Source organism: Macrotis lagotis, chromosome 7 (genome assembly GCF_037893015.1).
Source record: "Macrotis lagotis isolate mMagLag1 chromosome 7, bilby.v1.9.chrom.fasta, whole genome shotgun sequence".
NCBI classification, from domain to species: Eukaryota; Metazoa; Chordata; class Mammalia; order Peramelemorphia; family Peramelidae; genus Macrotis; species Macrotis lagotis.
This window is the reverse complement of record NC_133664.1, coordinates 99,682,123-99,699,634: the sequence shown is the minus strand read 5'-3', so window position 1 is coordinate 99,699,634 and position 17,512 is coordinate 99,682,123. Positions and strand designations below refer to the sequence as shown.

General features: G+C 31.4%; 1 protein-coding gene across 1 annotated transcript in view; it reads left to right on the top strand.

Moving 5' to 3' along the window:
- The window catches only part of CNTNAP2 (contactin associated protein 2), a 2,968,630-nt gene that overhangs the window by 812,644 nt on the left and 2,138,474 nt on the right, over window positions 1-17,512 (top strand). The window contains exon 3 of the mRNA XM_074193472.1: window positions 8,556-8,749. Coding sequence (XP_074049573.1) covers window positions 8,556-8,749 — 194 coding nt within the window. The remainder of the gene's footprint in view (window positions 1-8,555; window positions 8,750-17,512) is intronic.

The following is a 17,512-nucleotide window of genomic DNA, read 5'->3' as shown; positions in this document are numbered from 1 at the left end:
TCCCTTCTTTCCCTCTAAAATTATAAATATTTGTGTCTTTTCACCTGTTGTTATTTATTATTCAATTACCATTAATCAGATATTATCAATCACAGCTTGATTGATTGTTTGATAAGCTCAAATTGGTCTCAAAGTACCATCACAGATTGCTTGATTGTTTGATGAGTAATTGTTTCAAATTCACTAAGTACCCTCATCTCTTCTGTCTCATTAGAAATACACTTTTCAAAAGTCTTGAATTACAACAAATCATAAACATTTTTTCCTTACCCTATTTTCAAGTACCCTCCAAAGACAGGTAGTCCTCATGAGCCAAAGTATCATCCAAAGTCAAATAATTTCTTGAACTATTTGTACCCATCCCCCCAGGTCTATTTTCTCTCACACTTTACCCTTCCCCTCCCCCTCCCCCAGGGTATTTGACACCTTGTTAAGTGAAGTAAGGATTAAATCAAACCCTGATTTAATTAACTACAAATAATCTTAAAGGGCTCTGAGTACTGGAAGACTCTGAAGGTCTCACTTGAGAACTTTACAAATGATTTTAAGTTATGGGGGGGACACTGACTCAAGATTGCCCACATTGTGATGCCCACATCAGAGAAAGTGTTAAGCTTTGTCAGCTCAACAAAATTGTAGTGGGTCAAAGGATACTGATGCACTTAATTTAGCATTAACATCCCTGCTTTTCATCAGGGCTTTTTTTGCTCAGACACAATCTTGGATCTCTTCAATGGAGAGACAAGAGCCAACTTCACCCATGTCTTCTAAATCCATTCTCTTCAATTATATTAAACTTTTTAATTATCCTAAGAGAAGTAAAATTATCAAGAGTTAGAAGTACTGTATCTTCCCTTTAAGGATTCTATACAATGTAAGATCTTGCCTAACTTTTGTTTTTTACTTCTCCGTTTCATTTACCTTTTTTATGCATCTCTTAAGTTCTGTATTTAGTGACTGAATTCTCTGTTCAATTCTGGTCTTTGTGTCAGGAAATTCTGGAAGTCCTCTAATTTGTTGAACATCTATCTTTTCCCCTGACAGGATATGCTGAATTTTGCGTGGTAGTAAATTCTTGGTTGTAATCTCAGATTCTTTGCCCTCTGATATGTGGTATTCCAGGTCTTCTGGTAGACTTTCAGTGTCCAGGCTGATAGGTCCTGTATGAGTCTGATTGTGTTTCCTTAGTATTTAAATTATTTCCTTTTTGCTACTTGCTGTATTTTCTCATTTATTTGGGTTTATTTGGCTTTAACAGCTCTTGGAGTTTATACTTGGAGTTCTTTGTGGAGGGGTTCTGTGTATTCTTTCAGTGGTTATACTGTCTTCTTGATCTAACAGATTTGGACAGTATTTCCTTCTTGATGTTTTCCAGGTTCTTTAACACACATACACACACACATACATGTATATTTACTTAGGCTTTCTGGTAGTTTGATGATTTGTAGATTGTTTTTCTTGTATTTATTTTCTAGGGAGTTCATTTTTCCTAAAAGGTACTTTGTTTTCTTCAACTTTTTCAACCTTTTTATTTGTTTGATGGAATCTTGTAATCTCTTAGTTTCATTGGTTTCTCTTTGTTCAATTCAATTTTTAGGGTTTTATTTTCTTCCATTAGCTTTTTCGTTTCCTTTTTAAAGGTGTTGAATTCTCTGGTGAATTTTTCATAATTTTCTTACATGACTCTCATTTCTTTTTTTCCATTTTTCTTCCTCTCTTTTTTGTTTTTTAAATTGTTTTTTAAGCTCTTTACAGGGTTTTGGATTTTAGTTCAATTCATAGACTGCTTTGAGACTTCCCCGTGAGTAATTTTTCAGTGATTTTTTCTTCCCACAAGACTTTATCATCTTTATCTGCAAAGTAGTTTCCTATAGGGTACACTCTTCTAGCTTTTTTCCTCATCTTTGTTATTTTAGTTCTGCTCCTGGGAATATAGGGAGTATAGATCCAAGTTTGTTTTTTTGGCTAGGACTGGGGTCTGATCCCTGGCTTATTGATAACCAAGATGTTGCCTAGGTCTTGGCTTTGCAAAAGTTTATTTCCTCCTTTGTTTCCAGGTTCTGATTTAGCAGTGGTTTATTCCCAACCCAGTCCTGTCTTTTACCCTAGTGTTCCTGGTTCAGACTTTGTTTGGGGTTGGGACTCTTTCTGCTGACTGCTTTCTAGATGCTAGGACCTCTGTGGTTGTTAATCTACTGTACTGCACTAAGTTTAAAAGCCTCCCACTGACTTTCCTGCTTTCCTGCCATCTGGGCTTTACTTTCCCTTTTCCCCCTAAAGAGACAGACCTTCACAAATGATCCTCCACGATATCTAACTCTGAAAACTCCTTTGAATCTTCTCTTTTTCTTGGTGAAATCTGTAGCTTGAATGTCTGTGCGAAGGCTTCATGTATCCTTGGTAGGGAAAAGCTCCCAGAGTATGTTAGCTTCAAGCCACCATCTTGGCTCCACCCCTTCCTCCCCTGCCCCACTCCATCAAATTAAAAAAAAAAAGATCCTTTCCCTAATTGATAAATAGTTGAAGGATATGGAAAGACAGTTTTTAGAAGAAATCACAGGTATCAATAGTAATGAAAGAAATGTTCTAAATAACTTCAAAGTAGAGAAATGCAAATTAAAACATTTCTGAGAGAACACCTTATGCCTTTTAAATTGGCTAAAGTGACAGAAAATGAAAATGAAAAAATGATCGAAGGGATATGGGAAAAATAAAAGAATTGGGTTAGTAATTCCCTGTTGGTGGAGCTGTGAAGCTGTCCACTCCAGGGAATAATTTTGAACTAGGTCCCAAACCTATATAATTTTGGATTGCTTTTATCCTGCAATAAATCTACTATCTCTGTATCCCCCCCAAAAAAATCATAGAAAAGGGGAAAAGACCTATTTGTACAAATATATATTTATAGCAGTTTGTTTTGTTGTGGCAAAGAATTAGCAATCAAAGAGATATACATTAACTGAGGAATGGCTGAACAATCTGGTTTATGATTGTGATGGAATACTATTGTGTTATATGAAATGACATGAGAAATGGTTTCAGAAAATGAGTAAAAATGAATTGATGAAAAGTGAAGTAAACAGACCTAGCATAAAGTACCCAAAATTATTTTCTTTCTTTTGGTTGCATTATTTTTTTATTTTTTATTTTTATTCAATTAATTTAATCACTAGACAGACAATCCTTCAACTCTTACTGAAGGATAATGTATTTTTTTCAGCAACTTAATTTTTTCCCTAGTTTTTTTACAAAAACAAGTTTCAACACTCACTTCCAAACCTTTGAGTTCCAAATTCTCTCCCTTCCTCCCACTCCACTCCCCTTATTGAGAAAGCAAGTTGCTTAGTATAGGTTAAAAAATGTGTATTCATGAAAAACATTATTCTAATAGTCATGTTGTAAAAGTAAACATCATAACCTTCCCAAAAAGAAAGAGAAACCTTAAGAAGAATAAAGTGTGTGGGGGGGAAGCATACTTTACTCTGTATTCAGAATGAATATATCACCACTGTCTTTGGGATGGATAGCATTCTTTATTATAAGTCCTTCAGAATTTTCTTGGGTCATAACACTGTTGAGAAGAGGTAGGTCACTCACAGCTGATCAACCTGCAATATTATTGTTACTTTGTAAACAGTACATTTCCCATTGCATCTGCTGTTGTAAATTTTACTGACAGCATCCTGTTCATCATTTTCCATAACAGAACATTTCATCTCAATCACATCCACATTTTGTTCAGTCTTTCTACAACCGCTGTATATCCCCTCATTATCCAGTTTTCCATCTCCAAAACAGAGTTGCTATAACTATTCCTAAAAGTGTAGGCATGGTTTTAAAGCCCTTTAGGTATAGTTGCAAATTATTCTAGAAAATTGTTGAATCATTTCACAACTCCTCCAGCAGTTACAGCAATATTATTAAGAATTCTCAATTGTGAAAAACTTAGCTATTCTGATCAAGACTGATCCAGTACAATTCCAAAGGACCCATGATGAAAAATGCTATTCAGTTCTAGAAAGAGAACATATGAACTCTGAATACCAATTGAAGCTTCCTTTTAAAAATCTATTCCATTGTTTTTTGTCTGTTTTCTTATACTATATGACTGATACGGACATATATTTTACATAACTTCATAGATAAAATTGATATAAAATTTATTACTTTCTCAAAGAATGAGGGAAAGAGAAAATTTACAATGCAAAATTAAAAAAATTAAATGTTTATATGCAATTTGGAAATACATAGGCAAATAAAATAATTTTTAGATGCAGAATTATGCTCAAGGCACAATAAAATTTGCTTAGTCTTTGACCTTCCCTCTCCCTTACCCTACACATAAAATAATGTGCTGTCTTGCTCTTTCTATTTCAATAATCACATTTCACTGTTTCTTTATTGTCAAGTTTACTTCATTTCCTCTTTAACCATCATCAAGATTATTTTAGAAACCTAATAATTGGTTCTGCTTTTTCAAATCTCTCCACTCCAGACTATGCTACAAACTACTGAAAAAGTAATTTTCTTAAACACAGTTAAGACTATATGACTCCTTTGTTTAATCTTGAATTTCTATTTCTAGATGAAAGGATAGTTTTTTTATTACTGGAAATCAAAAGCTAATAATTCTAGGGGTTTCCCCTTGATGATTAGAGAAGCTTAGGACAGTGTCTACACTCCTGGCCTATGATGGATAATTTTTCTTGATATTACAAGCATATTGGGAAACTTTTTCTTCATCTTCCTCTTTTTTTAAAAAAAGCTTTTCTTAAAAATATTTTGTGGTAAAAAAAGAATTGTCCTAAATCCTTAGAGGTTACACATTTCATAACTTAAATGAACAAAGTTATCAACTTTACCCAAATGACACTGCGTGATAGATCAAAGAGTAAGAGGAAACTTTTCATTGATTTTTTTTCAGTAAGTGCCTGTTGAAGACTTGTCATCTGCCCTCCCTTTGGAGCTAATGACCATTTATTCTACATAGTATCAACTAAGGAAGAAGTTTAGCAAGACAGTATATGTGATTCATTTGTCTTTTAAGTTTTCGAATCCCTTAAAACTTGTAAAATCTTTGATTCCATCCATGTAACAAATGAAATACATTTTTAAAGATATAGGTAATAATTTCTTGAGTAATTTAAATGCAGTATATAGTATATAATATATAAAAATTCTTGGAAAAAATTAATAACAGAAAAAAGTGGTTCATAAAGTGTTTTAGTTTAGTAAAAATTTGTATATCTAATGAAAGTCATTAAAAAATCCTTGATCTGTTTCAATACAGGACCATAGTACATGTTACCTAATGTCATTGGAAAGATATTCACTGTACATGTGTCATGATCCCACTTCCACATACCATCCAGCAGAGAAGAGATCCTTTGATTATCATATATACATAAGTATGTGTATATGTGTACATGTACATGTAGGTATATATAGTTTTCTTTAATCTTTATAATAAGCCTTTCAGGTAATTATTGAAGATAACATTTCCATTTCACAGATAATTTCCTTATGACTATATGATTGGTGAGTGATTGAGATGGAATTTCAAATCAGATTGTCCTTATTTTAAGACCACTGCTCTATGAACTAACTTGATATTTAATGTAACCAACCTAAAAGGCTCTCTGATTTCCCATTCTTAATTCCATAAATTAATTTTTATTTTGTCATCATATAGGAAAAATTATGTGGAAAGTTTTGAATCAAGCCCAGAATTTAAAGTACTGCAGCAAATTATAAATGAAAGTGCATAAAAATAAAAATAACGGCAAATAAATGGTCTGTAACTGCCACAATCCTAGATGAGGTGTAGCATAGAAAAGTGCTAAGGATAATGAGTCTTATAAATATTATTCCAAGTATTCAATTAATAAACTAATAAACACTTGTTAAGTTCCTGCTATGTGTAAGGCCCTTGTAATGTTCTGGGAATACTAAGACAAAAATGAAATTCTTCCTTTCTTCAAGGAAATTTTGTTTTGCTTTGTTTTTGTTCGTCTCAGCACATACCACATATACCTATGAATAAATACAAAGTATGCAAAAGAAAGAAGAAGAGCTGGGAAGGGGGAAGTCAACAACTTATTGAAATTGCCATATTTTTAACCTATGACAGAGAAAAAACAGCATTCCTCAAATTATATTTTGTTTCTTCTACATCAAGGATGAGAAACAAAGAAATTATTTGTTTAAAAGATGATTCTATCTGAACACACACTAAAGTACATTTTTTCTGTCTCTATTCTTGAGGTTTCCCATATTCTTGGGGGAGAGGGGGTTTATGTTTATTCTTATGTTTACTCATAATATTCAATTTACATCTGCTCTTACTGGTCAGTCAGGGAATAGAATTATTTCAGAGAAAAATTATTTTATGAGAAAACATAGGAAGAAAAATAAATAAATAAAATATTTTCCCTTTAAACAGTTACATTTTCCAACAAAAATTTTCAGTGCAAAGATTGTACATATCTAGGAAAATGTATATAGAAGGAAGCAATTCAAAGAGATAAATTGTGTTATGGTACACATGTAAGGAACATATATAGCCAGGATATTCTTGAAAAAGGGCATACTTATGTAATAATGGAAATAAACATCCATTCTTTGATTTGTCCTACTTATGTTTGTATTTAATGAAGCCCTTCATAATATTTTTTATGGATGAAATGGAGAAAAGTTTATTTAAAGACAGCTAGTGGCAAACTAAATATAGTGTCGGACCTGAAACCAAGAAGATAGATTTCACACATTTATTAACTCTGTGACCCTTGGTTAGGTACAAACCCTTTTTTTCCTCAGTTTCCTCATCTGTAAAATGAACTGGCAAAGCTAAAGGCTAATTCCTCCATTATCTTTGCCAAGAAAACTTCAAATGGGATCATGGCAAGTCAGACATGACTGAAATGATTGAGCAGTTGGATCCAAAGTGTGATTTATGGTTCACTAACAACTTGGAGAAAGGTCTCTAAAGACATTCATCATACGTCTGTCTTTAAAATTCTTCTCTGTTGTATATTGTTATATGTGATTGAGACAAAGATGACATGCTTATCAAAAATGCTGATTAGATGGAACTAGGAATCAGATATTATGAGCTGTAAAAATATCTTGACAGACTGGAATGTTGAGCCAAATCTGACAAGATTAGTTTTTTTTCTTTTATTTTAAATCATTCACAAAAGTTTCAGAAGGCAGTTGTGTAAATGCAAGCACATCATGTAGAAGAGGCTTAGGGATGTTAGTTTATTTCAAACTTAAAAATATACTATACTTCTCAATTTGAAAATTTTTCACTGGCTGTCACATGTCCATAACAGACTTTTCTGCCTTCTTTGAATTCTTTGAGTCCTACCTGTAGAAGGAAGTCTTTTTCAATTTCTTGTCTCTATTAATTAATTTCTATTTATCTTTTATATAATTAGTTTGTACTTAATTTGTGAGTCATCTCCTTATAAATAAATAGATACATAAATAGATATAAGATTTTTTGTGATATGAATGCCATATATATGTAATATTGTGGCCCTAATTTACAGCAACTTTAATCATGATATTATGTTAGAATAAAATTCTGCTAACAGCTATAATCTCTTAAAAGACTTCATTCTAAGATTTCCATATATCTTTATAAGCGCTATGTTGAAGAGCTTATTGAAATTTTATGAAATATTTGTTTTCTCACATGAATAACTGAAATGACACTGCTGAATGATATTACCTCTATAGCACAGACACAATCTTGTAACTTATTATAATCTGAAGGGCAACTAACTGCTGATATTTTCTTATTATATTGTCCTTGGGTATAATAAAAAAAACCTTTATTCTTGTATCATTATTATTGTATATTAAGAATAGTTCAACATCATTGAGTCCCATAAACGATGCTGCATGAAACATTGGTATCAAATTAATTCATAGTACCATAAAAGGTGGCAATCCATTTATAAGTATCAATTAATTATACTCCTTGACAACTCATATATACTGGGAAACACAAGTAACCATTGTTCAAAAATTGTAATTCTTTTTCTTCCTATGTTCATTAATATGTTTGTGATCTTGTTTTTCTGTGACAAAATTCCAGATATGAAGAGAGAGCTTTAGAATTTTAGTTGAATTTGAATTTAAACTTTAAATATGAAATTCTACTTTAAGGCAAAATGACTTTGTAGATTATTATATACTTTCATCATACAAATGATTATGACAGAAGAATTTGTGTCAACTGGGTCAACCCTCAATCATTTAGAACTTGATGTATACTAATAAGTCCTAATTAAGCAATTAGGAAGACATTTGCTCATTAGGAAGGAAATCCATTACACTGGATAATTATATCAAAAAGAGGTTAATGTAACAATGTAATGCTGAAAAATAGCATTTGAGTTCTCAAAAGCATAAATAAAGGACATTATATAATATATGTTGTGAATATAGCATTTGTCAAAGCCAATTAAGAGTTTTAAGAATAATATCCTCAATTTAAAAGTCTCAATGTTCAAAGATTCTGTTTCTTTTTATCACTCTTCTTCCAGGAGCTGGAGGATGGTCTCCATCAGACAGTGATCATTACCAATGGCTGCAGGTTGATTTTGGCAATAGGAAGCAGATCAGTGCCATTGCAACCCAAGGTAGATATAGCAGTTCTGACTGGGTGACTCAATACCGAATGCTCTACAGTGATACAGGAAGGAATTGGAAACCATATCATCAAGATGGGAATATTTGGGTGAGTCAATGCCATAAATAAAAGATTTGATATCGGGGAACTAAGATACTACAGTCTAAAGATTATTAACGATCTCTATGAAAGCATCTTCATTCATTAAAATAACTTTTGAGATGAAATCAAACAAGTTGTATTTCTGTACTGAACATTTAGTCATTATTTAACGTATCTGTTGGGGAATGATTTTATAAGGTGCTAACTTAATAACTTTAGATATCTGGAGGAAAAAGGACTCCTTTTTCAACTATTGTAGAGACAGTATAATATTTTGGGGTGTAAAATCAGAAGAAATGGATTTCGGTATAGATTCAGCACCCTTTATAACCATGTGACTCATTTTGGCAGTTTGTTAGATTTTTATCTCTGATGTGATATAGCTGTTAAATATTACAAATATTTACCAGCTATGTGACTTGCATCTTAATATCTTATCAGAGACACTTTTACTTTTATTTTTATTTTTTAGGTTTTGGTAAGGCAAATGGGGTTAAGTGGCTTGCCCAAGGCCACATAGCTAGGTAATTATTAAGTGTCTGAGACCGGATTTGAACCCAGGTACTCCTGACTCCAGGGCTGGTGATTTATCCATTATGCCACCTAGCTGCCCCCAATGCTTTTACTTTTAAATAATATCCATGGGATTTCAGTATAATACTTTGGGCAATAAGATAAACTGAGGGTCAGTTATTCTAGTCTTGCCCTAGTCCTCTAAGTAGTGAGACTTAAATCTTAATGTCTTGTTAGAGGATATAACCAGTAATATGGTAAACATTTGACTAAAATATTCTGAAGTTTATCTAGCCAAGACACTTAAAAAGTCACAAACCATCATCAAGTCATGGTCATTTCGAGAAACAGTGATAATTCTCTCTGGTTTTTATACAGTAGTTATCTTCCTAGACTTAGGTGATGCAAAATGGAAAATACGTAGATAAAAAACTCAAAAAAGGATAGGAATCATAAATGTCTGACTTGCTATAAACATGTAGCTTAGCTTCTAAATAATCTCTCTCTCTCTATGTCTCTCATATTCATATATTTTTGTAAATACATGGACATGCATATGTATATACACTCTTTTCCTGGAAGAATTCATTCATTCCCAAAGGTTCAATGACAAACTCTATTCAGTTAATTTCTCAACTATATCTCTAATTCTGATCCCTCTTCTGAGCTATAGACTTATATCTTCAACTGTTTTCAGGACATTTTCATGAATGGACTGGATAGCTTGACATTAAGAAGACCAGTTTATATTCTTCAGCTTAAATACACTAGCTTTGTAGTCAGTGGTTGACCAATCAATGGCATATAAATCTCTTCTATAAAATGGAGGTAATTCTTTTACTCTCTAAACCACAGGACTGTTCTGATAGATCAGATTTTTTTTTTTTAGGGTTTTGCAAGGCAAATGGGGTTAAGTGGTTTTCCCAAGGCCACACAGCTAGGTAATTATTAAGTGTCTGAGGCTGGATTTGAGCTCAGGTACTCCTGACTCCAGGATTGGTTCTCTATTCAATGTGCCACCTAGCTGCCCTAGATAAGATTAAATAATTAAAATGTAAAATAATTAAAATCAGCTACTTATTATCAGTAATGTTTGTGTTAAACTGGCTTATTTCTCCTCAAAATATTTTTCCTTCTTCTCATTTCACCATTTATCTGTGAAACCAACAGTCTTAGTCTCTCTCTGTTTTTCCTTCTTTTCTGCCTCTTAAGCAAAACCTTCATCTGACAATTTCACCTTTATAATCTTTTACATTTTTTCTGCCCCCAATGCCATCAGGCCTTTTTCAAATGCATGGAGAGTTATAATAGCCTAGAAATAATTGTTCTGCCTTTATTTTTTCTATTTTCCTATTTATAGGTTATGCCACTGAAAATATTATAGGAAACATTTTTTTCTTTCTGATAAAATAATTCTTTAGTAGATTTCCTTTGCTTTCCAAGTACAAATCAACCTTTTCTATTTTGCATTCATGTACTAGCATAGTCTCTTGCTCCCCTTGTCAGCCTCTTCAAGTTATAGCTCAAGCACCAACTTCCAAATGAAATTCCTGACTCCATAACCTAGTACCATCGCTCCCTAGTTACTTTATATCTTACTTAATGAATACTAGTTAATTGATTATATTTATTTTGTATATATTCTTTATGCTTAAATACATATATGTATATTTGGGTTTTTCAACGAGAATGCAAGCTCCTTGAGAGTTGAGATGATTTCATTTTTTGCATGGAGTTCTTGTTTTTTATTTAGCATCTTCTGTATTTTCCCATCATTTAAAAAATCAATTAATTAATTAATTTTCATTCATATTTCCAATTACAAACTTTACCTCCACCCTCCCTTCCCACCCCCACCCCCCCTTAGCAGGGACCAGCCAGGTTAGCATTTTTACATAGATATTTTGATAAACATATTTACAAATTAGTAATTTTTGACTTAAGGAATTAGGATTAAGGGAAAGAGATACATAAGATAATTTCTATAAAGTGTTCATCAGATTAGTTAGGGGTGTTTTTTTTTTTTTCTGTGTGTTTTGTTTTATTTTGTTTTTCTTCCTCTGGATATTATTTCATTTTTTAGAAATTTGGATGCACAATGGATAGCAAAGTGTTTGATACTTAGACTATTGAAAAACTGATATTGTTATTATTATCCTGAAGACATTTTTCTCCAAGTTTTATATTGTCTTGATTGCCCATAAGTACCTTGTTCTTTCTTATCTCTCTCTCTCTGTTTATCTCATTCTTGATGTCTAGAATGTGTCTTCCCTCACTTCTCCTGATGAAATCCTACCCATTCCACCTCAAAAATATTTTAGTAGTGTTCTTTCAGGTAATATAACTCCTATAAAACACTACATCAGAAATTTATTTGAAACATCACAGTTATATTACCTTAAAATGCACATGAATCTTGAAATTAAAGGAAACAATTGATGATAAAAACTCCTTCATCTAAATCCAAAATTAATTTAGTGAATTCAAAGTTCCCAAATGTGATAAACTTATTGATCCCTAAAAATCTCAGCTATTTCCTACTAAATTTTTAATATGTGCATTCATTAGAAAGGTATCTCATAAAAAAAGCAAAGAATAAAACAACTATTTCTAGTTGATCAAACATATAGCTAAATAGGAAAAATTGATTTCCCATTCAAATAGAATAGGTTAATTTTACAGTATTTGAAAGTGCATTGACATAGGAGTCAATAAAATTTCAATTCTTATGATACTAGGTTCAAATACTGATGCTCACTCTTGTGACTTATTTGACCTTGAGCAAGTATCAATATTAAAAATAGGAATTTGACCTAAAACATAATAATTGTAACATTTCAACCAGGGGAACTTATTATCCGGTTAAAGTTGAATTTTTTTGGTGGTTGAAATCTTTAATAAATTCAGGGAGACACACATTTTAATGTTTTTTTACATTGAATTAATTTTTCCTTTCTCATACCTATTGTGATTTTGTCAAGTATATGAGATTAAACAAAATAAGATTATATAATTTCTATTCTATGCAATGGGGAGTACATAATTTGCAATGCATTGCCTTGTGGGAATGGTCAGAATATATACTCCATGTCAGGTTCCAAAATATATTTTTGTTAAGAAGCTTTTGAATTGATATTTCTTGACCTTGGTCTTGAAGAAGTTGTCATACATGCATTTCTCTTTGAATGGTATTTCTAGGAGACAAATCCACTGTTCACTGATTAATTTATTCATCAAACATTAAATGCTCATTATCTTCAATGAAATGTGCTAGGTGTTAGGGATATAAAAGTGAATTGATATAATAACATCTCTCTATTTTTTCCCTTTCTCTGTGTAAGTATAAATATATAGATGGGTGTATATAGTCCCTGTTATAGATGTGCGCATGTATATATATATATATATATATACATATATATATATCTATATATATGTATATATATATATATACATACATACATACATATATACATATAGTCCCTGTCTTAGGAGCTGAAAGTCTAAAAGAAAAACAATATAATTTAATAGACTAGTTAATTAAAAAAGAGAATTAAGATGGTTTGGTAGATTGTATTAATAAAAAACTAAGATCTCACCTTCTGAATGATAAATTAGTGTTATCATTTCAGATGATACTAACTTCACATTCTGTCCAAAAATGAACTATAAGTGACTCTCAAATTAAACTCTCAGCAGTTCAGATAGTTCTCACTCAAAACTTTGTATAACTGAAAGTATTTTAGTATTTTAAATCCTCTTTGCTTCTATCACAACAGTAAGAATAATAGAAATTTGCTTTATCCAAAATACCTCATTTGTCTTCACTAGACATTCTTCTCAGTTGCAGAAATAAAATAAGTGAAGATTGGCCTAATAGCCCAAAGAGATTATCCAAGTTATAGTTCCAGTATCCTAAAAGGAAGATTCTTTGAGTAAAATGATTCTTTAACAGTAGACACAAGTATTTTATTATGACATATTCAAAAAGAGGAAATATTCTATGTAAGTATTCCATTAGTGAGAAACCATTAAGCACTTCATTTTAGGAAAATTCTGATAGTATTTTTCTTAGCTTATGCTTTTACCTTTACTGAGGGAATTCAATTGCATTTTAAACATAGATATTTGGAATGAATAAATGATGTTAGAGGATTAATTTGAGATATCTTTTTACACAAAAGCTTTATTGAGCTTTAGAAAAAATATAACTACTTCTGGTAGGAATATTGTTTTTCAAGATTTTCAACTAAATTTTTAGTAAAAAACGAACAAACCCTCCAACAGTACAATTGAGTTGCACTGCTTTGACTGCTGGAGGTTAAACTCTTCTTACTGTGTCAAATAATAAACTGGAGAAAAAAATTCTATTCAGTGAGGATGGTGATGATAATGGCACTGATGATGATGATGATGATGATATATGTTCAGATATAAAATGAGGTTCATGGGGACATATAGAATCTTAGCTCCTGTCATATTAGGTTAAGAAAATAGATATACATAAAGCTATGTTAGTTTTGGACAAATTTGAACTCATATCTTAGTATTCTGTCTGGTCATAGCAAATTGCTTTGTGGACTCTTTGATTTTTAAAATATTGAGGCAATCAATGGAATGCCAACTACGTTTAGACATTTCTCCTCTCTAGCACCTAGTCTTTATAAAATGATCATATATAATACTTTCTGCCCATAGAAGGGTTAGAATTTTGTAGTTTTCTTTAGTAAATATAGTACAAAGGATATTTCTGTTTGGTAAAGGGAAAATGTGTTCACTTTTTTGGCTTTAAATACTTCTTCTCAAACTCTAATTTACACTGATTTATATCCATTTCATTTTATTGTATTTTATAATTTCCATAAATAATTAAAGGTAGACAATTATGAGATATACCAGATCAAGGGAGAAATAGTGACCAAATCTTAGGTTTACTTTTGGAGACTGTCTTTGATTTCCCCAAGAATAGAAATGAAATGAATGCAGGTTGATAGTGCAGTGTGGCACAAGTTTGGTAAGTGGATCAGAGCTGTTCAGTATCTAGAATAGTCACAAATATCATAGAGGTGCTTTAAACAAATTATTTGGTGATAATATGAGTAATAACATATAAAATAAGTCAGATCACCTAATTGTTCCAATTATTTTCAATAGAATCACAAAATTATCTAGGTAATTTAAAAACCTATGTCAGTGAGAAATTCTTGATACGTAGACCTAGATTGTACATTTCAGTAAGACCTGTCTTATTTTTTGCTTACTTTTATGAAATAAAGGTATAAATCCATTTCTGATGTTTTATTTTACATTTCTTATCTAACAAAGCTTCTTCTACTTCAGGATGGAATATAACACTTATTCTCACTAATCTGAATTTCTCCTTACTATTTTGTTCAAATAGTCACTGGGCTTTGAAAGATTTTGACTAAAGTGAGAGAGAAGTAGATTCAAAACAAATACTATCACTGTCTCATTAATAATTAAGTCAAGTCATCATTATGTGCATTCGACATATTTCAGATATGTTTTCTATGATTGCCTCCTAGGAAATGAGGAGGGAGAGGTCATTGCTAAATCATATAGAGAAAAAGCTATTTTCAAGGTGAATTCCAAATAAGCTTTCTATTTCTGTGAAATAGATTTTCTGTTTCTGCCCCTCTTGGGCTGTGTGATATTTTTAAAGTCTCATGAATTTTAATAAGTTGAGTGGACGTTCCATATCCTTTCCTGTATACTCTAATACCTAGACTAGTGAATTTTGATCACCTTTCCTAAATGCACATCTGTATTTAGAGATTCTCATTTTAAGAGGTCATAAGTTTTCCTCTACATGTCAGTCTGTTGAGTTACTCAATATTCTATATACACACAGCCATTCAAACACAGTATGATTATGTGTTTAATATTTTCTCCTTTCCCCAAAAAATGGTTGATAAAAGAGGATGCTATTAATCATCTTGACTATAATGTAGACATGCACTGTTGGGGTAAAGCAAAATATGACCTTGTGTGATTGAATTTTTTTCCAGACAGTGAAGAAGTATTATACTAGTCTTTATATTCTGAGTGCCTTTTCTTCTTTGAGGGTACCAAAAAGATCTAATTGTTTAAATTTGTAAAATTGTGTACTAATTTGAAGAGATTCTTGAATTTCTATGTTCTCCTGTATGCATAATTATGATACTTCATTCTATTTTTTTTCTTCAGTCTCAGATAATGAGGTTGCTCTTTATTTTGACTGGATAAGCAATTGTGACTATGGATTAAATGAGTCTAGAAGTCTAAAGGTGAATCTACAGGTGAAACATATAAATAAAATTGGTAGATGAGAGGAGACATCAGTTTTTGTAAAGATATTTCTGCTTTTGAAAATATTCCTGCATTTAAGATTGAAGCAAGTAGAATGTGTAGTGGATTGGATTGTAGATTTTGAGTCAGGACGATATGATTTTAAATTTTACTTTAGAAGATTAGTAGCTCTATTATTCTAAACAAGGCTTTTAATCTCCTTGGTCTTCAGTTTTATCATCTGTAAACTGAAAAAAATTGAATTAATGATTTATAAATTCCCTTCTATTTTGAAATATATGAACCCCCGATCTGTGTAAATTGATATTTGTATTTTGAAAAGATTTCACAAAAGATCATTTACTTATTGTTTTTAACATTAGCATCCTTTTGAATAGCTTTGTATATTTTAGATGAATATTACAGCAAATAAGTCATCTTTTCTTATTGAATGCATAGCATTAAGAAGTTAATTTTTATGACTGCCAAATATATTTTGGAAGTAATCTATACTTAGGTCTGTCATTGTAAATTCAAAATAGAAAAGGATTTCATTTTCTTTTGGAGTACTGACTAATATGTAGATTATTGTAGCAATGCTTCTTGTACTGCAATATTCATGCTACTTCTGCTTCCGAGTTTAATTTCATGTTTTAATTTTGATTTAGGCTATCTGAATCATGGTTGTGGTTGCCTTATAGGCTACAATGGACCCTGTACCTTGCTATCAACAATGGAACTAATCACATGTTGTACCTGGGAAATTGTCTATGTGAAGTTTAGACAGAGGTAGATTCAGCTTGAAGCTGCTGACAAAGACTGGTTACTACATATTCAGTGTAATAATTTATGTCTTAGAAATCAGCAAACACTAAAAATCAGGTCTTGATTGATTATTTCTTTAATCAAAGAAAATGATAGAGAAAATGTTCATAATGTTTAGCTTGAAAATTGGCCATAAATTTAGCAAAAAATATTACCATACATACATACATATGTATGTGTGTGTGAGTGTCTACATATATATGTATATGCATAAGTATATGAAAGCATATCACCAACTTTAGGAAATAAAAACTTTTGTTAGAATAGGAAATCTAGGTTTCATGTCTGGTTATATAATTATTGGGTTTCTATAACAATGAGTTGAAAAAAATCACTTTTAATTATATTTTTCAACTATATCTGTAAATTAAGAAATTTATATGAAGATCTTCAAAAAGCTTGGGCAAATCATTTGGACTTTCAATGACTTAAGCAAGTCTCTAAGACTATTAAGAACAAATGAGTTACTGATCTTCTTCACTAGAGGGAGTTCTCCACACAGATGTAATCATAGATGGAAAGCAAAAAATGAAAATTATAAGTAATTCTGTATTAGTTATTAGGGTGAGAGACTCTTACCCCTTTTCTACCTCATGAACAAAATGAGAAGAAGAAAGTTACTTATAGGCCTCTTAGAAAACTTTCTAGTATTAATTAAGTGAATATAGATGAAAAATAAATGACTAGAATATTTTGACCCTGGATATACAAAGTCTAAAAGAAAATTGTTCTTCACTTTGAGGAATTTATATTCTCTAGAGTTTGGGTATTACATATACACAGGTAGGTGTATTTAAGGTAAATTGATGATGGAGAGAACACTATCAATCTCTGAAATGGTAAAAGAAAATGGTTTCACTTGGCAGATGCCATCTGAACAGAATCTTAGAAAAACAAAAACAAAACACAGGACCTTTACTGGGGTAGTGAGAAAGCAGTGGATTCTTTCTTTTTTAATTTTTTTTCACTTTACTTTTCCAATTACATGCAAAGGTAGTTTTCAACATTCTTAACAAGTTTAGGAGTTCCACATTTTTCTATCATTCTCCCTTTCCTGTCCCTGTCCCTATAGTGGCGAACAATCTGGTAAGAATTCTTCATATATAATTGTGTTTAACCTATTTCCATATTAGCCATGATGTA